This window comes from Phyllobates terribilis, unplaced genomic scaffold (genome assembly GCF_046119375.1).
Source record: "Phyllobates terribilis strain yellow unplaced genomic scaffold, ASM4611937v1 Scaffold_11__3_contigs__length_659146591, whole genome shotgun sequence".
Lineage (NCBI taxonomy): Eukaryota > Metazoa > Chordata > Amphibia > Anura > Dendrobatidae > Phyllobates > Phyllobates terribilis.
This window is the reverse complement of record NW_027362771.1, coordinates 565,810,945-565,837,138: the sequence shown is the minus strand read 5'-3', so window position 1 is coordinate 565,837,138 and position 26,194 is coordinate 565,810,945. Positions and strand designations below refer to the sequence as shown.

Genomic DNA, 26,194 nt, shown 5'->3' with positions numbered 1-26,194 from the left:
TGGCACCGACCATGGATGTTTAACCCCTTATATTCTGCAGTCAATAGTGACCACAGAATCTAAATAGTTAACAGTGTGGGGGCTCCCTCTTTAACCTCATTGGCACCCTGAGATCTTGATTGTGTGGTCCTGATGTTTGCCATGGCAGGTAACTGCCAAATAATGGCCTTAGACTCTGTCGGCTAAAGGGACCTGATCAGAAGATATCGAAATTTAGGTGGTAAAAATACATTTTTTCATTCTTGTCACGCCACTTTCCATTACTTCCTGAAAAGAACCAGACGGGTTAATGAACTACATGAAAGCCATTTTAAATACGTTGAGGGGTGCAGTTTTTAAAATGGTATGACTTTTGGGTGGTTTCCAACATATAGGACCCCCAAAGTCACTTCAAAACTGAACTGGTCCCTATAAAAATAAGTTTTGTAAGAAAAATTACTGCTACATTTTTAAACCTTCTAAAATGCTAACAAAATAAAACGCTTTACAAATGGAGCTGATGTAAAGCCGACATGAGGGAAATGTTATTTATTAATGTTTTGTGTGGTATGACTATTGGGATTAAAGGGATAGTCATTCAAAGTTTGAAAATTGCAATTTTTAAAACATTTTTGTCAAATTTCTGATATTTTTTATAAATAAACGCAAAAGATATCAACCTAAATTTGCCATTATTATAAAGTATCATGTGTCACAAAAAATCTCAAAATCAATGTGATCTGTTGAAGCATTCCAGAGTTATTACTACATAAAGTGACACTGTTCAGATTTAAAAGAAATGGTCTGATATCCTATGTTCTCTAATATCCTTTGTTATCTAATATTCCATGCTCTCTGATATCCTATGTTCTCTAATATGCTGTGTTCTCTAATATTCCATGTTCTCTAATACTCCATGTTCTCTAATATCCCATGTTCTCTAATATCCCATGTTCCCTAATATCCCATGTTCTCTAATATCCCATGTTCCCTAATATCCCATGTTCTCTAATATCGCATGTTCCCTAATATCGCATGTTCCCTAATATCCTATGTCCTCTAATATTCCATGTTCTCTGATATCCATGTTCTCTAATATCCCATTTTCTGTAATATTTAATGCTCTCTGATACTCTCTAATATCCTATGCTCTCTAATATCCTAGGCCCTCTAATATTCCATGTCCTCTAATATCCAGTCCTCTAATATCCCATGTTCTCTGATATCCTATGTCCTCTAATACCCCATATTCTCTAATATCCCACGTTCTCTAATACCCTATGTCTTCTAATATTGCATGTTATTTAATATCCAATTCTCTAGTATTTCATGTTCTCTGACATCCTATGTTCTCTAATATCCTATGTCATCTAATACTCAATGTTCTCTAATATTCCATGTTCTCTAATATCCCATTCTCTAGTATTTCATGTTCTTTGATATCTCATGTTCTCCAATATCCTATGTTCTCTAATATCATGTCTTCTAATATTCTATGTTCTCTAATATCCAGTGTTCTCTAACATCCTATGTACTCTAATAGTCCATATTCTCTAATATTCCATGTTCTCTAATATCCTGTGTCCTCTAATATCCCACATTCTCTAATATCCTATGTCTTCTAATATTCCATGTTAATTAATATCCCATTTTCTAGTATTTCATGTTCTCTGATATCGCATGTTCTCTATTATCCCATGTTCTATTATATCCTTTGTTCTCTAACATCCCAAGTCCTCTAATACTCCATGTTCTCAAATAGTCCATGTTCTCTAATATTCCATGTTCTCTAATATCCCATGTTTTCTAATATCCCATGTTCTCTAATATCATATGTCCTCTAATATTCCATGTTCTCTAATATCTCACATTCTCTAATATGCTATGTCTTCTAATATTCCATGTTTTCTAATATCTTATTGTGGAGACACGAGGGTCAGTAGGTGCTCTCGTCCGCTGGCCTGGCTGTCTTTAGAAAGACCACATGGACCAGGATCCATCGCCCTGAACGCCCGCACTCATTTCCCGTGGGCAGAATACTACTCAGACAACACAGGGTGAGGGTAAAACAGTGTGGCAATACTTTATTGAACCACCAACAGACAATAAACATATACAGTAGAACAGTTCCAGAAAATACCCAAGATGGTGCAAATTACAGTCTCACCCTTCCGCTGACTTGCTGGGATTAGAGCAGCTACAACTTTGGGGCTTCCAGGGCCGACTACCCCCACCAGTGGCACCCCTATTTTGGCGGGCATCCATAGAAACGATGTAATGACAAGCTTAGGAAGCTGACAGTCCATTGAGGACCGTGGCCAGAAGACTGGAAGGTCCTAACCTGGCTTCTTCAAACATCTCCATTGGTCCAGGTGACAAGAGGGTCCCAACCTGGCTTCTCCGAACGTCTCCAAGGGGCCATGTGAGTCGAGGGTCCCAACCTGACTTCCCCAAACGTCTCCATGGGCCAGGTAACCGGAGGATCATCAACATGGCTTCCACAAATGTCTCCATGGGTTCAATGATGATCAATGGAGCAGATGTGTATTCTTTCAGCTAGGGCTATGGTCCCTTAGTCTCGCATCTGAAATCTGTGTCCCTCTTGATGGTGCCATGGTGTCCTGATTGCTGTTCTGTAGTGTCTCATTGCAGAAGGATAGAGACCTCTTTTTATACCCACATCTGTAGTTCAGGCCACCATCCGCAGGTCAGGGAGAAGGTGGGATAAGGTCAACTCTCATTGTTTGAGTATTCAATCAATCTGCATAGTTTGTCCGTCACTGTTTGATAAACAAACTACATGGACTTGTACAATGGGTAATCAATATATTAGCAAATATCGATTGTTCAATAACCCTGCATCCCTGTCCTCCAAAGATAGCAACACAATAACTGTAGGAGCTAATATAGGAGGTAAACAGCAGTCGTTCAACAATTCACAAACATCAATTCAAGAGTCAACGTTCAGACAATAGTCTATGTTTCTTGACCCACCGAAGAAAAACACATTAATTCAAGAGTCAACTTTCAGACTCGTATAAACAACAGTCTATGTCTCCTACCCTACTGAAAATATACATCTGGCATAATTAAGATTAAATGCTGTGTCATCACACCCATTCTCTAGTATGATCTCCAAATATCCCCTGTTCTCTAACATGGAAGTGTCTCTAATATTCCATGTTGTCTAATATTTCCTCCTCCTCACATATGGAAATGATACATAGAACGTACAGTATGACTAATTGTACAAACTGAACTTGTGGATAACTGCTTATTGGGATATCACATTGAGTAATAATAAGTGACATCCACAGCTCTGCTACATCTGTACATAATTGGGGAAGATCAGCACGAAGCCAATTAGTTTTAACCATCAATTGTCCTTGATTTTAAGGTAAGCTTTCCTCTGTCTGGCAGAATTGGTTCTTATATCATCTGCATTTGTCGTTTCAGGGTGATATCCAGCAGCTGCTGATAGTGGACGACCCCAGAGCCGCCTATGACTACTGCAATACCTACATGCGCAACTGCGATGGCGCTCTCGTCTATGCTGTACAAGCCCAGGACCCAGAGTTCCCTGACCAGGTAAGGAGACCAACATGGTTAGATAGATAGATGGATAGATAGATGGCTAGATAGATAATAGATAGATAGATAGAGCCAGCGATGCCGCAGGTAGGAGAAAGTTCACAGGGCTCCCGTCCGGTGGCCATGGACTTCTGACATGGCCGCTGGGCTAGGGTCCTGCGAATTGATTAACTCATCTCTAACAGATAAATAGATACTCTAGAAGACACAGAAAACAAAAGTAAAGCAGTTTCCCTAATGTCCAAAAAATATAATTTTCGTAAATGAAGGTTAAGCGTGCACTTCAACCTCATTCAAGTGAAAACCTTGATTCTATTTATTCACCCATAATATAAACACCGACACTAGTGGATGAATAAAAGAGACAGTATTATACTTGAATGGTGTTAAAGTGATCAATTTGTATTTTATTTTTTGCTTGATAGAACTTAGAAAGATCGATGGATAGAAATAAAACACTAAATAAATAGAAAATAGATACTGTACAAGATAGATGTTACATAGATGGATCTATAATAAATAGATAGATAATAGATAGATAATATAGATAAATATATAGATGATAGATAGAAATGATACAGAGATATAAAGAAATTCTAGACAGATAATATAGATAAATGATAGATAAATAAATAGATAGATAATAAATATTAGATAATAGATAGAGAGATAATAGATAGATGATAGATAGATAATAGATAGATAATAGATAGATAATAGATAGATAGATGATAGATATATAATAGATAGATAATAAATAGATATTAGATAGATAATAGATAGATAATAGATAGATGATAGATAGATGATTGATAGATAATTGATAGATAATAGATAGATAGACAGATAGATATTAGATAAATAATAGATGGATAATATATAATATATAGATAATAGATCGATAGATATTAGATAGATAGATAATAGATAGACAATTGATAGATAGATGATAGATAGATGATAGATAGATGATAGCTAGATGATTGATAGATAATGATAGATAATAAATAGATAAATAGATCGATATTATAGATATATAGATCTACATATGTCTATCTATCCAATGTCCTTTATTCGGAGGGCTGACTGGCCGTTCCTGGTCCCTCGCAGAGTTTGTGTCCACCACCCGCCTACCTTGGGCCATTTATGTCACTGGTGTCTTCTTGCTGGTGTGAGGGTCTCTGGCCTGCTCTGACGCCCGGGGGTCCCTGCTTTTTCTGCCCCCTGTATAGCCATGTCCTGTAGATAGGTGAGCCCCATGGTCCGACCCTGTGATGAGGACGGGACTCTTAGACCGTAGCTACCTGCACACATGACTGACTGACTGCTTCATTCTGGGGGTTTTGCCTGTAAAATACTATTTTTTATTTATTTGCCTTGTAAATAGACATTAGACGTTGGACACGACCTCAGGACATAGTATTCTTTGAGATTTTATTATTTTTGGCCTAACGAAAAAATTGATCCTCAGGACAGCGGCTTACACACGACTGGTTAAAACTGTGAGCGGACCCCTTTGGTTCCCACCAGCTAACGCAGGCGTGAAATGGAAAAGATTTTGGCAGGGGCAGCCCCAGAGCTGGAAGCCAGGGGTTCTCATTCAGCAGATGGGATGTCCGGGCCGCCCCAGCTGGAATGGTAACAGCTGGTTCGCAGGGCTGGGTCTCATTCACACGAGCGTGAGTCACGGCACTGGCATGTGCAACTGGGAGGCAGCAAGAAAAACCAGGCCTGGGAGATGTGTCATGGAGACCCCCGGGGAACAGACCCCTCCGTTCACAGCTCAGCAGTAACGTAGCGATGTCATAGCCCGGCAGATGTAGTATGTAAATAATGGAAGATGGGACTTAAATATAGCCAGACGGGGACGATAGGTTTTATAAAGGGTCACAGAATGTAATAAATCTTGTGGCCTTTACACAGTGATCATGAGGCTCAATGCAGATGGAAAAATCAGGAATTAAAGGGCCTGTTCACTTAAGGAAACCTATTGTCAAATGTCATATTAGGGAAATTTAGTTTAAAGGTATTTTCCAGGCTCAATATATGATTCTGCATTGCCTCCACCATACTGTAGATTGCTCAATCCTGACAGTGTGCATTGTGCTCACCGTCAGGATTCCGCTCTGATAACTGCTCATATCTATCTTCTCATTTACGTCTCCTAATATAAAATAGAGAAGCAGGAAAAGTTACTAGAAGGCACATGACCACCAGTATACAAATCACATAATTACATGCTAGTAGTCACGTCACAACAGCTCGAGTGGAATCCTAACAGTGTGAACATTGCCCACTGTCAGGATTTGGTTATCTGCAGTGCAGAATTTTATGTTGAACCCAGAAAACTTATTTAAAGCAGGGGATCTCCATTTAGTCTCTCCATCTCTAGCCCTTTACTCAGGATGCCACGGCAGAAAACTGATTTCAAGAAACGCTGTGTAATACTCTGCTTAATCTTTGCTGTGACTACAGGAAAACTGATTACTTGCTGGAAAATTCCTCTACAAATTGTAGTTTATCGTTGGGAGCACCCACTCTGGTGGGCCGACTATATTTGTGCATTACATGGAAAGTGCTTTCATAAGAACGCTGTAATGCTTCATTTTCCCTGCGGAGGCACTGTAGGAATATTGAACAGTTCTTGACAAATTCCTAGTTGATCATTGGGGGTTTCACCTGTATTGGGTTTTTTGTATTGGGTTCCTCCTGTGAGAGAGGCAGAAGTAGCAGGCTTCTTTAACGGCTCTCCGTTCTCCCTAATACAAGAGGGTCCCACGTGGAAGACTCCCATTTATTACCTCTAACTTTCCAATTAGGGCACTTCTCAAGGGATTATTTTAACCTAACTTTCACTTTATTATATAACTCCAATTGTCGATGTGTAAAATGTAATGAAAACAGGAATGACTTGGAAAACTCTTATCGCCATATTTGATTTACACAGAACAGAAGGTGAATGTTGGACATTTTTCCATTTCACTTGAAAAAATTAACTTTAGAAATCCATGGCAGCAACACATCTCAAAAACGTTATGCTTTGGCCGTGTCCACCATTGTGTAGCATCCACGCTTCTTCTTACAAACATCTGGGAAGTGAGGAGACAATTATTGGAGTTTTGGGAGAGGAATGGTGTTCCCTTCTTGTCTGATGTCGGATTCTCGCTGCTCCACAGTTAGAATCATAGAATCATAGAATGGTAGAGTTGGAAGAGACCTCCTGGGTCATCTGGTCCAACCCCCTGCTCAATGCAGGAGTCACTAAACCATCTCAGACAGATGTCTGTCCAGCCTCTGTGTGAAGACTTCCATTGAAGGAGAACTCACCACCTCTCGTGGCCGCCTGTTCCACTCTTTGATCACCATCACTGTCAAAAAGGTTTTTCTAATACCTAATCTGTATCTTCTCCCATTCAGTTTCATTCTATTACTTCTCGTGTTTCCATGTGCAAATGAGAATAAGGATGATCTCTCTACACTCTGACATCCCCTCAGATATTTGTAGACAGCTATTAAGTCTCCTCTTAGTCTTCTTTTTTGCAAGCTAAACACTCCCAGATCCTCTAACCGTTCCTCGTAGGATATAGTTTGCAGTTTGCTCACCATCCTGGTAGCTCTTCTCTGAACTTGCTCCAGTTTTTCAATGTCTTTGCTGAATTTTTCATTTCATAATGCTCCAAATGTTTTCTATTGGTGAAAAATCTGGACTGCAGACAGTCGCTTCATCACCCGAATTCTTCTTCTGCAGAGCCATGCTGTTGTGATGGATGCAGTATGTGGTTTACCATTGTCTTACTGAAGTATACAAGGTCTTTCCTGAAATAGACATTGGATGGAGCAGATGTTGTTCTAACACCTCTATATAATGCTCCGCAGTGATGGCGCCTTTCATGTGTAATCTGCCCCTGCCATAGGCACTAATGCAGCCCCAACCATCAGAGATACAGAACTGTGCGCAGATAACAAGCTGGATGGTCCTTCTCCTCCTGACTCCGCAGGACACAACATCAGTGGCTTCCATAAAGAATTTCACATTTTCAGAATTTTCAGCAAGAGAACCTGACAGGTGATACATGCTGGCCGATCCACGGCCAATCCAACTGTCTGGTTACATTTAACCTTGTCCCAACTTTTTTGAGATGTGTTGCTGACATCACTTTCTAAATAAGTTTTTTTTTTTTGCAAATGAAATAGAAAAATGTCCAATATTCAACTTCTGATCGATGTTCTATGCTCTGATGGGAATAAATTATGGCTAGAACACATTTCCAAATCATTGCATTCTTGTTTCCTTGACCTTTTACACAGCGACCCCACTTTTCTTTATTTGAGGTTATAATTATGGGGCTTTTTGATATTTTTAGGACACCAATTCTTAAAGAGGACATTTCGCCAAATTTTTCTTCTTGAATTAGACACGCGATGTAATATTGGCTGCAGAGTAAAAAAAAAAACGTGTTTTTTTGTTTGTTTTTTATTAATTTTGCTTCTCCGAAGAGGTTAGACCAGGAGATCAGCGCTATAACATTACATCTCACATACTGAGATGGGGCATGTTCTTTTTCTAGCTCGACAAGAAAAATATGTTGAAAGGTCCTCTTTAAATACTTGGAAATATCCCCCTTTAAAGGGTTCGTACAAGACTATTTTTTTTACTATGGGCCTATAAACTAACAGGCAGATAATTGCACCCGCCACCAGTCTCTGCCTTCACAGAACGGTCTCAGACTGCTCCTGCCGGCAATTCAGTGACTTCTGCTGATGTCACGATGAGAGAGCCGCAGCTTCTTTTCTGCTCTGCTTTGTTGATAGGGCATCGCAGCCAACATCATTCTGATTGACAATTGGCTCCCCGCTGCCTACCTGCGGGGAGCCAACTGTCACTAAGCATGACATCCAGCGGTCATACCCCACCGACAGAGCAAAGTGGAAGAGAAAGAGCTGCACTGTTGATGTGGAGCCAGTGGGAGCTGTCAATGACCGCTCTGTGCCAGCGCACCGTTATTAACTACCTGCCCGTTAGTTTTTAAAGTGATTGTAGCCAAAAAAAAAAGGTCATGGATAAACCTTTTAAGAAGGAAAAAATATCCAATGAAGAGAGTATGACGTCTAGCTGGAGACTTGTGATAATAAAAATACAGAAGCTTCTATTTTTTTTTTATAGTTACGCTCTAAAATATTTACCCATGTGGTCAGACTTTTGGCAAAAATTTTACATTTAGACAAACATGGTGCCGTGGGAACATAAAACAAGAGGCGCCGAGATAGAGAGAAAATAAAGAAGTCTGGTCATGTAAGAAGTGTACAGAGCAGGGGTCAGTTCAGGGTTGTACTATGGTGGCTCACTGATAGATGTTACCGGATAGATTGGAGTCTAATTATAAACTTTTAGGTCACGTTCTATTGTAATTGTAACATAAGGTTCACTAATATACATTCATGGCCGAAAGTGTTGGCACTCTTGTTGTTCCAGAAAATGAACTATTTCTCCCAGAAAATTATTGCAATTACACATATTTTGTTATACCCATGTTTATTTCATTTCTAAGTATTGGAACAAAACAAAAAAAACAGAGAAAAAAAAGGCAATTTGGACATAATTTCACACAAAACCTCAAAAATAGGCCGGACAAAATTGTTGGCACCTTCAACTTAATATTTGGTTGCACACTCTTTGGGATAAATATCTGCAATCAATCGCTTCCTATGACCATCAACAAGCTTCTTACACCTCTCAACTGGAATTTTGAGCCAATCTTCTTACAAACTGGTCCGGATCTCTCATACACAAAATTGTTGGTACCCCTCATTTAATGAAAGAAAAACCCACAATGGTCACAGAAATAACTTGAATCTGACAAAAGTGGTAATAAATTAAAAATCTATGAAAATGAACAAATGAAAGTCAGTCATTACTTTTCACCCCTGATTCCACAGAATTTTAAAAAAAAATGAAACTCATGAAATCGGCCTGGACAGAAATGATGGTACTTTCATTTGTTCATTTTCATAGATTTTTAATTTATTATTACTTTTGTCAGATTCAAGTTATTTCTGTGACCATTGTGGGTTTTTCTTTCATTAAACGAGGGGTACCAACAGCAATTTTAAGATCTCTCCACAGGTGATCAATGGGATTTAGATCCGGACTCATTGCTGCCACTTCAGAACTCTCCAGCACTTTGTTTCCATCCATTTCTGGGGGCTTCTTGAAGTATGTTTGGGGTCATTGTCCTACTGTAAGACCCATGACCTAGGACGCAAACCCAGCTTTCTGAAACTGGGCACTACTTTGCGACTCAAAAGCCTTTGGTAATCTTTAGATTTCATGATGCCTTGCACACAGTCAAGGCGCCCAGTGCCAGAGGCAGCAAAACAGCCCCAAAACATTTTTGAACCTCCACCATATTTGACTATAGGTACTTTGCTTCTTTTCTTTGTTGGCGTCATTCCATTTTCGGTAAACAGTAGAATAATGTGCTTTGCCAAAAAGCTGTATCTTGTTTTCATCTGTCCACAAGACACTTTCCCAGAAGGATTTTGACTTACTCACGTACATTTTTGCAAACTGCAGTCTAGCTTTTTTATCTCTCTGCAGTGAGGTCTTCCAGGGTCTCCTGCCATAGTGTTTCATTTTATTCAAATGTGGACGGATAGTTTGCGATGACACTGATGCACCCTGATCCTGCTGGACAGCTTGCATCTCTTTGGAACTTGATTGGGGCTGCTTATCCACCATCTGGATTATCCTGCGTTGCAACCTTTCATCAATTTTTCTCTGCCATCCATGTACAGAGAGATTAGGTACAGTACCATAAGTTGTACATTTCTTTATTATTTTGTGTACCATAGACAAAGGAACTTCAAGATCTCTGGAGATGGATTTGTATCCTTCAGATTGTTGATATTGTTCAACAATTTTGGTTCTCAAGTCCTCAGACAGTTCTCTTCTCCTCTTTCTTTCCTCCATGCTTAGTGTGGCACACACAGACACACAATGTAAAGATTGAGTCATCTTCTCCCCTTTTTATGTGGTTTTAGGTGTGATTTTCATATTGCCCACACCTCTTACTTGCCACAGGTGAGTTTGAAGAACAAGCATCACATGTTTGAAACAAAGTTGCCTACCCACAATTTTGGAAAGGTGCCAACAATTTTGACAGGCCCATTTTTGAAGTTTCGTGTGAAATTATGCCCAATTTGCCTTTTTTTTCTCAGTTTTTTTGTGTTGTTCCGATGCATACAAAGGAAAAAAACTTGTGTATAACAAAACGTGTAATTACAATAATTTTCTGGGAGAAATACTTAATTTTCTGGAACAACTTCAAGGGTGCCAACACTTTCGGCCATGACTGTATGGTTTAAAGAATATTTACAAGCCATCAAGCATATGGAGAGAAGCCAAATCCTTCAGAGTTGCCTTGTATCTCTCCGTGCACCTGCTAGGCATCACTCCCAAAGAGCTCTCTGATTTTCTCATTCTCAGCTTAACACATTATTAAACATCCACTTGGGAATATTCAGGGCCAAGAGTCAAGCAAAGCCATTTCTGGATTATAGATGTCGCAGCAGCCATGCGTTTCACCGAGCCGCTCTTTCTCTTGCTCCATATAATAAGAGAAGACTGGAACACATCTGTGACCCTAAACACCCAGCTAACCTGTAATAAACTTAGTAGCCCAAGGGGGGGGGGAGAGGTTAATAGGTTGGGTCGAATGCAGTTGCCAAAGAGTAGATTGTGTAACTAAATAGGTTGGGTCATATCCAGTTGCCAAAGACTAAATTGTGTAACAGCTATATAATATTGGGAAGATAAGTAGGTAGGTCACCCATTACCCATTGGGAGGGTAGTAAGTTTATGTAGTTTCAATTGTGGAGGGTAGAAACCTTCTCTGATTTCTGATGGTAGGGTACTAGATTACATGAAGTTTTACCATGTATACATTTTATTGCTTCCACTGAAAGAGGACAGTAGACCGTTTGATGTCCAGTGGGGAGACAGCTATGAAGCTAATCTGGGATAAGGCTTATGTAAGCTTTCTGGTCCTAATGCAAAAGATCTGGTAGTATTCCTTTTCTAGGACCATTCTAACCATCCTTAAGCTTCACTGGTGGCATGAGTACTCAGCAGTGCTTAAAAGCCCCACTGTTCCTTCCACTACATTCATTAATCCTCTTTGTGTATTCATAGAAGCCTCCATATTTATCTATGTTCATGAAGTGTGGACCCACTATCTATTGACCATTGCGAAAGACTTGGTAGTAATCATTGCCTGGGACCTTCCTGGCCATCCTTAGGCTTCCTTGGTGGCATGGGTACTTGACAGTGCTTCAGAGCCCTACTGTTCCTACCACTACTTTTATTTATCCTCTTTGTGTATTCATATAAGCCTTCATATTTATCTTGGTTGATGAGGTGAGGACACACCACCTCCACCCTAAATCTCATATATCAATACATTTATGATTATCCAGGACCTATAACACAATCGTCTGAATTACCCAAGTGACACCCAACACACATTTTTTTTTCTGATGCCTGTCTTGGCTCCACAGAATGCTACGGAATCTGCCCCTCGAAAGAGAAAGGGTGGAAAAGGTAAAAAGAAGGATAGAAAGGGCAAAAAGAAGAAGAGAAAGTCTGTAGCAGAGCACACAACACAGTTGCTCAGCACTGTCATAAGTCCGACAGAAGAGATCACAACTACCTCAGCTGCCACACAGGCGGTCACTCTTCTCATGGTAACCATCCCGCCCAAAGTGCAATTCTAGTGCCAACCTGCTTTGTCATTGTCTAAGGTCAGCACGATATATGACCTGGCACCACAATCATGGCTTATTTTAATCATTAACATCATAATGCCACTGAAATATTGTCCATCTGTCATCTCATCTAGATATCCAACACTAACATCATCATCATCATCATCTACCCTAAATGTTTCGAGAGCTTCAAATAATACATGTGTTCTGCTCTACTGCCTGGTTCTTGGCAGCAGTTATATACTGTATAAAAAATACTGTACTTGCCGCTTAAGGAGAAATTCTTATTCTAACACTCATGTGGTGTTTCTTCCAGGTTCAACTTTTTGATCCGTAACAAAGCCAATCATATGGGTAGAAACTACAACGTTCTACAGATGTGCCTTATCTTAATATGATGCAGTTCTAAAAATGAAACCCAGAAGAATTGCCCCATTATCTATAAGTCCTCATCAAAAACAAGTCTACACAAATATCAAACAGTGCTTTCTAAAGCTGCCCCCCCCCACCATACACAATAGATGACCTTTGTCCGATCAATTGTTTGACCAATCATATGTGACATTTATCTCTCCCGAGTCTGGCCGTGGCGCGCCTGTGTTCTCTATGAAACAGCTGCTGTCAGAGTCATCTGACAAAGGCTTATCTCCAGTAGAACAAAAGGAATGGGCATCCAAAATCATACTTGCCAGGTTCTTCTCTTCCCCAACGTCATCTGATAGGGAAGAGTTGGGAGGACCCAATACACATTAGTCAATACTGCGATACTGGCGGGTTCGGACAATGTTAGTCTAATGTTTATGGAGGCCTTTAAAGAGGAACCTAAATCCCTCATAACATGGCCAAATGGCAGAGTAGAGAGATACCAGAAAAGTTTCCCAAATGTAAAAATGAGTATAATTGTCAGTTCCTTGCGTCAGAACTAGGGAACAAGGTTAATCAGAGACTGAAAGAGTGGGTTGATCAGAGACTGAAAGAGTCACTTAGGGGTTGGGAACTGCAGTTTTCCATCCCTATGATCAACGCTGCAATGTTTTTTTTTTTTACCACCAAGCCCTCTGGGACAGTGACAATGTGGGCTTTTGTTTTGTATCCTAGTTTATTTGGGTTGCCCATATTTCGAAGTTCTATTTTTCATAAGCAGCTCCATTCTTAGTCATAGGTTGGGTTTTGTATTGCAGGTTAGTACTGTTGTCATTTAAAAGGAGAGGATGTTGGTAAAATCACTTGAAATAGGTCAATTTTGAAGGGTTATTCTGACACAGCCGAATTGCCCCTGAGGCAAAAGTACCTGGGACCTAAGCCCTCTAAAAGAGACTTAAAATGGAAATGTAAAATGGTCTAATTAATTAGGGTTATCCACTCTCTGTCCATGAGCAGTTTGGTATTCCAGATCTGGAGTAGACATGAAAAATAGAGAATGTTCATAATGTCTCTAGAAGTAGGTCACTTTTGAAGGGTGCTCCAGCCAAAAGGAACTGAAGAGTCATTTATTTATTATGCCAAATTAGATTTATAATGTCACTTTTTCACATCACTTAACATCTGTTTTCCACCCTCTCATCCTGGCACTAACTCTTCCTAAAGAAGCATGAGAATTCCCGTGTCATTCGCCAAAATTCATCTCATCTCATCCCATCAGTCATGACATCCATTGACGTGTCTGCGCCTTGTATTAAAGGCTGGGTCATTTCAGCAAAGGAAAGAACCATGGGCATCTCCATAAGGGATCTGTAGGCACCTTGGCAACAACCATCTGGTGCAAATTGTTCCACTGCTATAAAGTCTGTTGTAATGACAAATTAGGAATGCAATAATAAAAAGTAACCATAGTAAAAGTAAACAGAGAAACGAAGCGAGAAGAGGCCAATGGAAGAGATGATAATGATCTCTTTCCCGGGGTCCACCAGTCGTATGGATTATAACCTTTCTTCTTGGCTTTGAATCTTGGGCAAGTCATTTTTCAGAAATCATGGAACATTGTGTTCCAAGTATTATTCTAGTTTTCCACCAATTTTTTGCCCATGCAGCAGTCCAGTTTGATGTCTCCACATGGTGAGATCTGATAACCATTATGGATGATTAGCAGGTCCTTATAATATGCCCTGTTGTATCCAATGAACAATTGTCTAGAGGAAAATAATACTACAATAATGGTGGTTAAAAGTAGAATAAGACCTCATGCATAAGACCTTACTGATTTGTATCATGGTGGCTTTAGCTTGTTGTAGGTCCATATGGTACCTCCGACTTTACCCAAGGGTAACTGAGATTTTCTCAAATAGATTTGTGTAACTTTCATGAGAAAAATCATGGCATGTTTCATCGTCTGCCATGTTACACAAGTGTCCATCCCTAGGAGCATTAATGGAGAATGTAGTGTCCAAAGAGTAAAGTTTCTCTTTAACGATACTGCCAAACAAGACATATTGTCCTTGTAATTGTCCCTGGGAAAAAAATATATGCAAATAGCCTCTTTGTACAGATAGAGACAAGGGTCTTTAGTGCCCCCTATTGGAAGTAACAATCCTATAAGTCAATATCGACCCTTTAATTGACCCTTAGGGTATAAAGCTAATCCAGATTCTCCCTTTTCATACAGCTGTTTTGTGGGTTCTTGGTCCTCATCAGTGCAATGTAGGAGACTGGTTCGGTGGGTCAGAATCTAATGACTCAAGTAGGAAATATTTTTGTGATAAGTATTTCTAAAAATTCCGTGTGCCACTATAGAGGCAAATCCACAAGGTTAAGCCCTTCCTTAACTATTTCATAGGTAAAATTGAGAAATTTATACTCAACATTATCTGAGCCCATTGCGGGCCAGATTGTGGAGTATGCACTTCATTAATAAGGTTGAGACAGCTTTCTTGTAAGTTAATAAGATAACAAAGTTGCATCCAAAAGTCTAAGACGCGATAGACCAGCCAACCTACGTGGTGTCCAGATGTTGCTACCCATAAGATATAGTTTTAATAGGACATTGTTTGGAAATGCCCTCACAGATCCTTTCTGAAATTGCCCAGCTTTCATTACATACATTTTAAGAAAACTAACTTATGTATATTAAATTACAAAAGACAGAGACAAGAAGGGTACGTCCAACAGAAGACCCCAATCTATCGGAGTATGAGTTCCCGGATTATTACTACACTGCTTCTCCTGAAGAAGACATCACAGTGTCCACAGTGACTGTGAGCATCAACGCTACTGACTATGAGGTAACTACACTACTGTCCTACCTGAATGTGCATACCATCTATGGGATGGTTGAAGGAGTTTTTGAATAGTGTTTGGATTTTTCTAAAATATTTTAATATTTGCAAAGTATCCAAAGGTGTCCAGAACTACAATTTAACGCGCCTCCATTGTGGCCTTGTCTTTCATCTCCATTTATGTCCACGTCTTCTAAGACAGGGTACCAAGTGCCAAGCCCTCTGACACAGAACATGTATACATTGTAAGAATTCTTCTATGGTCACCCTTACTTAGGATATAATAGAGGAATATGTAACTGGGGAAGAAGAAAGAAAAGAAGACGACGACAATGACTATGAGATCAAACAATATGAAGACGAGGACGAGGACAATAGAGAGGGGAGATATGGACCAGTAGAGCGTGGACAGGTGGATACCCAAGAAGCTGAGGTACGACTCAATCTATTTTATAGTTAAAGTATGTTCTTATGGGCTTATTTCTTATCTTGTCCTCTCCTCATGTTGTATTGACTTTAGAAACCCTTACCTAAAAGTGCCCAAAAATACTACGCAATCAAAATATTTGTGGATTTAGGTGCATGCCATCATTGTCCTGAGTGTTTATTACATGTACATCCCTATTTCTATTTCAACAATTTTTTTTGCATTCTAGGAAGAGCAGAGCCTGACAGGACAGAAGGGAGAACCAGCCATAATAGAACCGGTTAGTAGATGTGTGAGACTCTATTATGCCTATGTTATAGGGTATTATATAAGTATTTATGCCATATTACATTGGATGTCTGTTACAGGGTACAGTGATCGAGGGTCCTATCGGATTTCCTGGACACTCGGTACGTACAACTATAAGTTGGATCCGCAAAACTCAGTGTTACAGCCAGTTCCTCTAAGTGAACTTGTATCTATTATGTTCATATCTAGGGAGAACCAGGGCCAGCTGGGCAGTTAGGTCCTCCAGGACCAATTGGAGATCCTGGTGAGAGGGTAAGCAATCAGTTTCATTTGCATTTAGTACAAGTGTATCCAGCCCTTCTAAGATAACGTTTGTCAAGTTTACATAGTTTTGGCCTGTACAGGGGGAGCATATTTATGGAGGTTTCCTCATTGTGAGTGCACTATAAGCAAAGCCTTAGAATGGCCTACGCTTTTGTGTTCATACCCCTTACCAGTTTCTTTATCGACAGAGGATGCCAGCTTTAGGTATTGAGAAGGGTATATACAAGGGCGGGGAAGTAACCCTCCATTCCACAGTCCAAAGTCAGCTGTGGTGGTCTGTTATAGTTATCTTAATTGATATGAAGTCATTCAGTCTTCATCAAACTTGCCAACTTTTCAAGGAATGTCTGGGAGGTTCCCTGACAAAAAGGGCAAAAAGATCTAGTCTTCTGGATGCTCCCCAACCGTTCTACTAGGCAACACCAGCCAAACTTTTTCTTTAAAGGACCCAGGCTTCCAGATGCACATTCAAGTTACGGGAACGATGACTAATGCTCTGAGACCTGAAAAATGGGACATCGTCTGTGAAAATTGGGACATGTATATGGCAAACGTGCAAACATATCAATTTTCCTGGACAACAATTTAAAAATGTTGGCAAATATACTCTACCCGGATCTTTCATACCAACATGGATAATGTTGTCGGTACAGTTATGTCAATATTCCCCTTGTATAAACAGGAAATGTGCCATTTTGTTAAACTTTTGAGAGGCTAGGAGAACAATTATACGAACAACCTTTTATACAGACCCAGCCCCCCTGATCATTCTTAGGGAAAATTAAAGTAAATGAGAGAGAACCAGACAAAACAATGGACCCATGACTGTGGTTTGGGTCTCGATGTCCTAAACAAGTTAGGTGTTTGCATCTTCGGGAAGGGTATCCATAATAGAAAGTATTGGTCAAAGTTAGTGACTTGCGAGGGTAGAAGAGGGTAGTAAATCAGGTCAGTGGTAGGTAATGGAGGTCAGACAGAATCGGTGAGGCGATACTGTGGAAAATAATTGATAGTAGTTGGAGATTTCAAGAGTCAGGTAACAAACATAACTCCAAACTAGGAAGGAATACCAAGACAGAAGCGTAGTCAACACAAACCAGGGGTTGGGGTCAAGCAGAATCACGATGCTATAGAGTGAAGACTCTGAAAGAGAGTGAAGAGTAGTCAATGAATCCGGATCAAAGTCGGTGAACTTCAAGATCTGTAACATATACAAACCAAAGGACTAGAAAACCAATACCTGACACAAAGTCCACTTTGGGGCTCATAGGCCACCTTTAACGATTTGTAGATATAGTTGGGAAAATCGCAATTTCTTGACTTGTGGTCCATTTACACAGAGTGTATCGTGATCTAGCATTGCTAAAACCGCTTGTTTCACGACAATTGTTCAGTCTAAACAGGCTGCTGATCACCTGATGAATAAGAAGGAAACGGGAGCCTGCTGAAAAGATCATAGTTCTTGGAAGCACGTCATTCTGTGTAAACATCTCTGTAATGTCGAACAATGGCAGCTGCTGCACGCTAAATGATCTATTATTACTGATCGGTCTGTGCACATCTGAGGCAGCGTCAGCCTATGAAAACGAGCTATTAAATGACCATTGATCAGCAAACAAGTAGCTGATTGATGGTCAATTAGTGTTACCGGTAGGGTAATGTAAAAGGACCTTTAGGGCTCAGGCAGACGTCTATGCAAATCGGTCCGAGATCGGACCGCAATGCACGGGACTGCCTGTGGGTCTCCTGATCCGAGAGTGACAGCCTCATAGAAATACATGGAGCTGTCTCGCTCAGGTCGGGAGACCTGTGGCTGTTCCATGCACAGGCATTTTATTGAGTTGCCTCTTGCAGGACTCCCAGCATTGCTGCATCTTCTGCTGTCTTCACCTTGGCTATAGGGAGGCATGGCCAGACTCTGCAGGAATTTGACCCTGCTGTGTCATGCAAAGTTTAACTTCCCTGGTCTATTCCCTGCCAGAACTGCATTTATCAGGCAGCTCCTCCCTCCACTGCTTGCCTGAACTTTGGTTCCAGTTTGCATCTAGTTCCAGTCAAGATGTTTCGTTGTTTGTCTCTCCTGTTACCGACCTGGCTTGTCTTCTCGTTCTGTCTGATCTCTTCGCTCCTGAACCCGGCTACGTGTTTTGAACCTGTGCTGCCTGCCCCGACCTTGGACTGTCTGACCACGTGTAGGTCTCTGTCCTCTGTACCTCGTATTCCTGCCTTGACCTGAGGGTCAGCTGCTGCAGGTCTGGGGACTGCCATGGAGTGGCACCTGGTGGCTACCTTAACGCCCCAAGCCACCTATCCTCACCATCGGAAGTTCTAGTGAAAACCAGGTAGCCACTTAGTCATGCCCATCTAGGGTAAGCCCGGCTAGTGGCGCAGTGGGTCCACATCCACCGTCGTCACATTAATGAAACTGGTAAAGGTCTTGCACATTTTGCAATTTTGGTGACTAGAGCCTTGGGCTTCAAAGCAATTAAGGTCAGCTTTGATTATTGTTTTGCAGGCCAGTAAAAAAAAAATAGCGCATGGTTTCCATGATGAAAATGGATAGTGCCAGGTTTGAGAATGTGACACTGGAATAAGTTGCCTTGCGTAGAATTTTTTTCACGGAAGGCCAATTATTCCTTTTTCTCAAAGTGAAGGAAACAATGGTCTTCCTTTCTTAAGCCAGATGTCTCACTAACATATCAGTGAAACATCGGCCCATGTATAGCTTTTACAGTCTTTATGCTGTGTTATAAAGTTGACAAAACCGTAACACAAAGGCCTGACTTTTTGGTCTGTGGCCAAGTTAAGAAGTCATGGAAAGTGTAACAAAGTCTGGTGATCGTGGAAAAAAGTTATTAAGCTGGGTAACTTGGATAAACCAGAGAGCACAGTCCAAGACAGGGATGTCAAACTCAAATACACAGAAGGCCAAAATGAAAAACTTGGACAAAGTTGTGGGCCATCCCTGATATTTACTAAAAACATGTCTACAATTGAGGAAGTTTTTCCTTATCATTCCTTACAGAATAATGGCCCCACAAAATCCTCCATACAGAACAATGGGTCGCACATAGTCTTCTATACAGTATAATAGTCCTTCATAGAGTACAATGGCACTGCATAGGCCTCCATATAGTATAATGGCCCCACATAGTCTTCCATACAGAATAATGGGCCCCACATAGTCCTCCATACAGAATAATGGCCCCCACATAGTCCTCCATACAGAATAATGGCCCCACATAGTCCTCCATACAGTATAATGGCCCCACATAGTCTTCCATACAGAATAATGGGCCCCACATAGTCCTCCATACAGAATAATGGCCCCCACATAGTCCTCCATACAGAATAATGGGCCCCAGATAGTCCTCCATACAAAATAATGGGCCCCACGTAGTCTTCCATACAGTATAATGGCCCCACAAAATCCTCCATACAGAATAATGGGTCGCACATAGTGCTCCATACAGAATAATGGCCCCCACATAGTCCTCCATACAGAATAATGGCCCCACATAATCCTCCATACAGTATAATGGCCCCATATAGTCCTCCTTACAGAATAATGGCCCCACATAGTCCTCCATACAGTATAATGGGCCCCACATAGCCCTCCATACAGTATAATGGGCCCCACATAGTCCTGCATACAAAATAATGGGCCCCACATAGTCCTCCATACAGAATAATGTGCCCCACATAGTCCTCCATACAGTATAATGGGCCCCACATAGTCCTCCATACAGAATAATGGCCCCACATAGTCCTCCATACAGAATAATGTGCTCCACATAGTCCTCCATACAGAATAATGTGCCCCACATAGTCCTCCATACAGTATAATGGGCTCCACATAGTCCTCCATACAGAATAATGGCCCTACATAGTCCTCCATACAGTATAATGTGCCCCACATAGTCCTCCATACAGTATAATGGGCCCCACATAGTCCTCCATACAGAATAATGGGCCCCACATAGTCTTCCATACAGAATAATGGGCCCCACATAGTCCTCCATACAGTATAATGGGCTCCACATAGTCCTCCATACAGTATAATGGGCTCCACATAGTCCTCCATACAGAATAATGGCCCTACATAGTCCTCCATACAGTATAATGGGCCCCACATAGTCCTCCATACAGAATAATGTGCTCCACATAGTCCTCCATACAGAATAATGTGCCCCACATAGTCCTCCATACAGTATAATGGGCTCCACATAGTCCTCCATTCAGAATAATGGCCCTATATAGTCCTCCATACAGTATAATGGGCCCCACATAGTCCTCCATACAGTATAATGGGCCCCACATAGTCCTCCATACAGAATAATGGGCCCTACATAGTCCTCCTTACAGTATAATGGCCCCACATAGTCCTCCATACAGTATAATGGGCTCCACATTGCCCTCCATACAGAATAATGGGCCCCACATAGTCCTCCATACAGTATAATGGGCCCCACATAGTCCTCCATACAGTATAATGGCCCCACATAGTCCTCCATACAGTATAATGGGCCCCACATAGTCCTCCATACAGAATAATGGCCCCACATAGTCCTCCATACAGTATAATGGGCCCCACATAGTCCTCCATACAGAATAATGGCCCCACATAGTCCTCCATACAGAATAATGTGCTCCACATAGTCCTCCATACAGAATAATGTGCCCCACATAGTCCTCCATACAGTATAATGGGCTCCACATAGTCCTCCATACAGAATAATGGCCCTACATAGTCCTCCATACAGTATAATGGGCCCCACATAGCCCTCCATACAGTATAATGGGCCCCACATAGTCCTCCATACAGAATAATGGGCCCCACATAGTCTTCCATACAGAATAATGGGCCCCACATAGTCCTCCATACAGTATAATGGGCTCCACATAGTCCTCCATACAGTATAATGGGCTCCACATAGTCATCCATACAGAATAATGGCCCTACATAGTCCTCCATACAGTATAATGGGCCCCACATAGTCCTCCATACAGAATAATGTGCTCCACATAGTCCTCCATACAGAATAATGTGCCCCACATAGTCCTCCATACAGTATAATGGGCTCCACATAGTCCTCCATTCAGAATAATGGCCCTACATAGTCCTCCATACAGTATAATGGGCCCCACATAGTCCTCCATACAGTATAATGGGCCCCACATAGTCCTCCATACAGAATAATGGGCCCTACATAGTCCTCCTTACAGTACAGTCATGGCCAAAAGTTTTGAGAATGACACCAAAATTATATTTTCACATGATCTGCTGGCCTCTGGTTTTTATTAGTGTTTGTCTGATGTTTATATCACATACAGAAATATAATTGCAATCATATTATGAGTACCAATAGGTTATATTGACAGTTAGAATGAGTTAATGCAGCAAGTCAATATTTGCAGTGTTGCCCCTTCTTCTTCAAGACCTCTGTAATTCTCCCTGGCATGCTCTCAATCAACTTTTGGACCAAATCCTGACTGATAGCAGTGTATTCTTGCATAATCAATGCTTGCATTTTGCCAGAATTTGTTGGTTTTTGTTTGTCCACCCATCTCTTGATGATTGACCACAAGTTCTCAATGGGATTAAGATCTGGGGAGTTTCCAGGCCATGGACCCAAAATCTCTATGTTTTGTTCCATGAGCCATTTAGTTATCACCTTTGCTTTATGGCAAGGTGCTCCATCATGCTGGAAAAGGCATTGTTGGGCGCCAAACTGCTCTTGGACGGTTGGGAGAAGTTGCTCTTGGAGGACATTCTGGTACCATTCTTTATTCATGGCTGTGTTTTTAGGCAAGACTGTGAGTGAGCCGATTCCCTTGGCTGAGAAGCAACCCCACACATGAATGGTTTCAGGATGCTTTACAGTTGGCATGAGACAAGACTGGTGGTAGCGCTCACCTGTTCTTCTCCGAATAAGCTGTTTTCCAGATATCCCAAACAATCGAAAAGGGGATTCATCAGAGAAAATGACTTTGCCCCAGTCCTCAGCAGTCCACTCCCTGTACCTTTTGCAGAATATCAGTCGGTCCCTGATGTTTTTTCTGGAGAGAAGTGGCTTCTTTGCTGCCCTCCTTGAAACCAGCCCTTCCTCAAAGAGTCTCCGCCTCACAGTGCGTGCAGAAGCACTCACACCAGCCTGCTGCCATTCCTGAGCAAGCTCGGCACTGCTGGTAGTCCGATCCCGCAGCTGAAACAGTTTTAAGATACGGTCCTGGCGCTTGCTGGTCTTTTTTGGGTGCCCTGGAGCCTTTTTGACAACAATGGAAGCTCTCTCCTTGAAGTTCTTGATGATGCGATAGATTGTTGACTGAGGTGCAATCTTTGTAGCTGCGATACTCTTCCCTGTTAGGCCATTTTTGTGCAGTGCAATGATGGCTGCACGTGTTTCTTTAGAGATAACCATGGTTAACTGAAGAGAAACAATGATACCAAGAACCAGCCTCCTTTTAAAGTGTCCAGTGATGTCATTCTTACTTAATCATGACTGATTGATCGCCAGCCCTGTCCTCATCAACACCCACACCTGTGTTAATGGATCAATCACTAAAACGATGTTAGCTGCTCCTTTTAAGGCAGGACTGCAATGATGTTGAAATGTGTTTTGGGGGTTAAAGTTCATTTTCTGGGCAAATATAGACTTTGCAAGTACAGTAATTGCTGTTAAGCTGATCACTCTTTGACATTCAGGAGTATATGCAAATTGCCATTACAAAAAATGAAGCAGTAAACTTTGGAAAAATTACTATTTGTCTCATTCTCAATACTTTTGGCCATGACTGTATAATGGCCCCACATAGTCCTCCATACAGTATAATGGGCTCCACATTGCCCTCCATACAGAATAATGGGCCCCACATAGTCCTCCATACAGTATAATGGGCCCCACATAGTCCTCCATACAGTATAATGGCCCCACATAGTCCTCCATACAGTATAATGAGCCCCACATAGTCCTCCATACAGAATAATGGCCCCACATAGTCCTCCATACAGTATAATGGCCCCACATTAAAAAAAAACAAATAAAAAAACCTTCTACCCCAGTCCCCCGCTGCTCCATTCTTTGTAGCGTGTCTTCTGCAGCTCTTCACTGCTTGACTCAGCGGGCGTGAAATAGTTGCATCATCGCGCCCGCTACGCTGAGACGTCACAAGCAGAGGGAGAATGGTGGAGGAGGGAATGTCAGCGGACTGGATGCTGATACAGTTGAAGGTGCAATGCCCTGGGGGGGAAGAGGGAGAAGTGCCTGCGTCGTGGGCCAAATATAATCACCCAGCGGGCCAAAATTGGCCCACAGGCCAGAGTTTGACATGTGTGGTCTAAGACATTGTTAGTCCTTCACCTTCGTTGTACCAAGTCAGCAGGCAGAAAACCTGATCCAACGGTGTAAGGGTCCTGGTAGGCAGCGTTCAGTGAGTGATAGATAGGCAGAGGTCAGGATGGGCCGCAGACCAGAGCTGTTCAAATAAATAAGCCAAGTCAGTATCAAAGATAACATGAATATAACACCTTAGCAGAGTACTTCAACCAAATCGATGTCATTGCTTAAGACCAGAGTGATTAAAGAGAGATGGGATTTTTTACCACTCATGTATCCTGGACTCTGGATAAAGAAAACCACTGGCATTTTAAGAGCAAGAAGTCCACAGCACAGCGTCTTGATCCAAGAGTGGCCAGGAGAAGACGAAAGTGGTCACAAAGCATCTGTCTTTGATTTCAGTGTGTAATGCTCAATTTCGCCTGTGGAGGCGCTGCATTGGAATTGAACACTTGTTGTTAGATTTCACTTCCTGCCTGTCCAGATTCCCGAGGATATGATAAGATTATCGTTTGGGAACCCATCTAACAAAAAGGGATTGTCTATAGCCACCGATAACTCTCCCATGAGTGTAAATGGGCCTCCCTTCTACTTATGTAGGAGAACCCTGAGGCCTAATGTTCTCATTTCCAATGCATTAGCCATATTTGAAGTGACCGATATCATTGTTTCAGAAGTATGTTAATTGTTATACTACCGACCTAGCGAAGGTAAGAGCTCAGATATATGACTTTCAGCTGAGAGATAGGAATCTGCCTGGTGATGTCATGTAATGTGAGCTATGAAAAGCTCTTTTATCCTTAGCCTATTTATTTGCCCTCCGGGCCGCACCACTGTCAACAAGTCCGTACAAGAAACATGTCCTCCTCAATACCGTCTCTGTGACTGACATCCCTCCTTCTTCTTTCATAGGGTCCTCCAGGAAGACCTGGTCTCAACGGAGCTGACGGTATTCAGGGTCCTCCTGGGAACACAGTGATGCTTCCTGTGAGTAGACGTTTTTCCCATGGGTTTTTGGATAATTGGACAACTTTTTTATCAGGCATTTAGAAGATGTTTTTTATTTTATTTTGAAGAATAGTGACTCATCTCTTCCTGACCTTGTGAATCATCACATATAAATGTTATTATCACCATATCAATTATATCATCCATAGGGACATATGAGGATAGATATGTTCTCAAGATCTTGTTGCAATTGAAATGCTTTCCATGGGAAACATAAAGGAAATCGGGACATATTTCTTCACTGCATCTTCCAAATGCCCTATAAATACCAAATTGTACATTGAAAGTAATGCCAGTCAGGGTCTGATAAAATCTGGGCCTAGATGGCTGCCATCTTTTCCATTTGGCCTCTAATTATGGTGCTGAGTTTTGCCATACAGTACAAAAGCGTTGATGTTTATTTCCCCTTCCATCTTCATTCCGTGCCCCTAGGATCAATTCTCCATATCAACGTTTGTTAACAATCCAGCTTCTTTTACGAGGGGTATCTTGAAAAGGTTGTCTACTACTAAGAGCAAAGAAGAGGGTACCAACCAGGGGAGGACCCCTTCTCTTCAAAGAACCAAAAGAGGGTAGACAGGGCTGAATTAGATTGGTTGGTACCTTGCACGTAGTAACCCCTTATAATGTACTATGCAAGTTCTCGATACTTGGAAGTTCAACCACTGAGACCCTCACCGATCCCAAAAGCATCCATTTGAATGGAGTATAGGTCGAGCATGTGCACCTAGGCTCTATTCATTCTCCATGGCGTTGCCGGAGAAGGCAAAGCGCTGTCTTTGGCTGGTCTGAATGCAGCAGTGCTCCGTTCAAACGGGACTCTTTGGAGCGCCATGCTTGGGATGGGTGAGAGTCTCGATGTTGGACGCCCAGGGATTGGGAAGTTATCTCCTCATCTGTAACTTCATAGCTTGGTACAACCCTTTTAAGCTCCGAAGACAACTAGTGACAAATGATGGTAGGGACAAATGATGCAATATGTGCAACCGAAATCGGATCTTAAAGGGGTTCTTTGGGTTTGGCACTATTGTGGGAAGAAGCAGCCAAGTTTTTCTAATACTATATAAGTCATTTTAGCTTTTGCCTTGGTCAGAAAATACATTTTTCATCAGTTTCCATCCTCATATCATGCTATTTTCTGCCACAAGATTTCACACTGGTAAATGAGGTTTTCCAGTTGGCGATCTCCAAATCAGGGCTTACAGTGATTTAAGGGCAATAAGTTCTGGATGAATGCATTCTTGTGTAAATCTACGAGCTGTAAAGTTTAGGAGATATGATGATAGTGGTGGGTTCTGATAATT

General features: G+C 41.4%; 1 protein-coding gene across 1 annotated transcript in view; it reads left to right on the top strand.

Annotated features, from left to right (window-relative positions):
* COL5A3 (collagen type V alpha 3 chain) overlaps positions 1-26,194 on the top strand; it is a 280,312-nt gene that overhangs the window by 193,006 nt on the left and 61,112 nt on the right. The window contains 8 exon segments of the mRNA XM_073654124.1: positions 3,436-3,567; positions 12,127-12,312; positions 15,411-15,551; positions 15,823-15,978; positions 16,202-16,252; positions 16,341-16,382; positions 16,471-16,533; positions 24,795-24,869. Coding sequence (XP_073510225.1) covers positions 3,436-3,567; positions 12,127-12,312; positions 15,411-15,551; positions 15,823-15,978; positions 16,202-16,252; positions 16,341-16,382; positions 16,471-16,533; positions 24,795-24,869 — 846 coding nt within the window.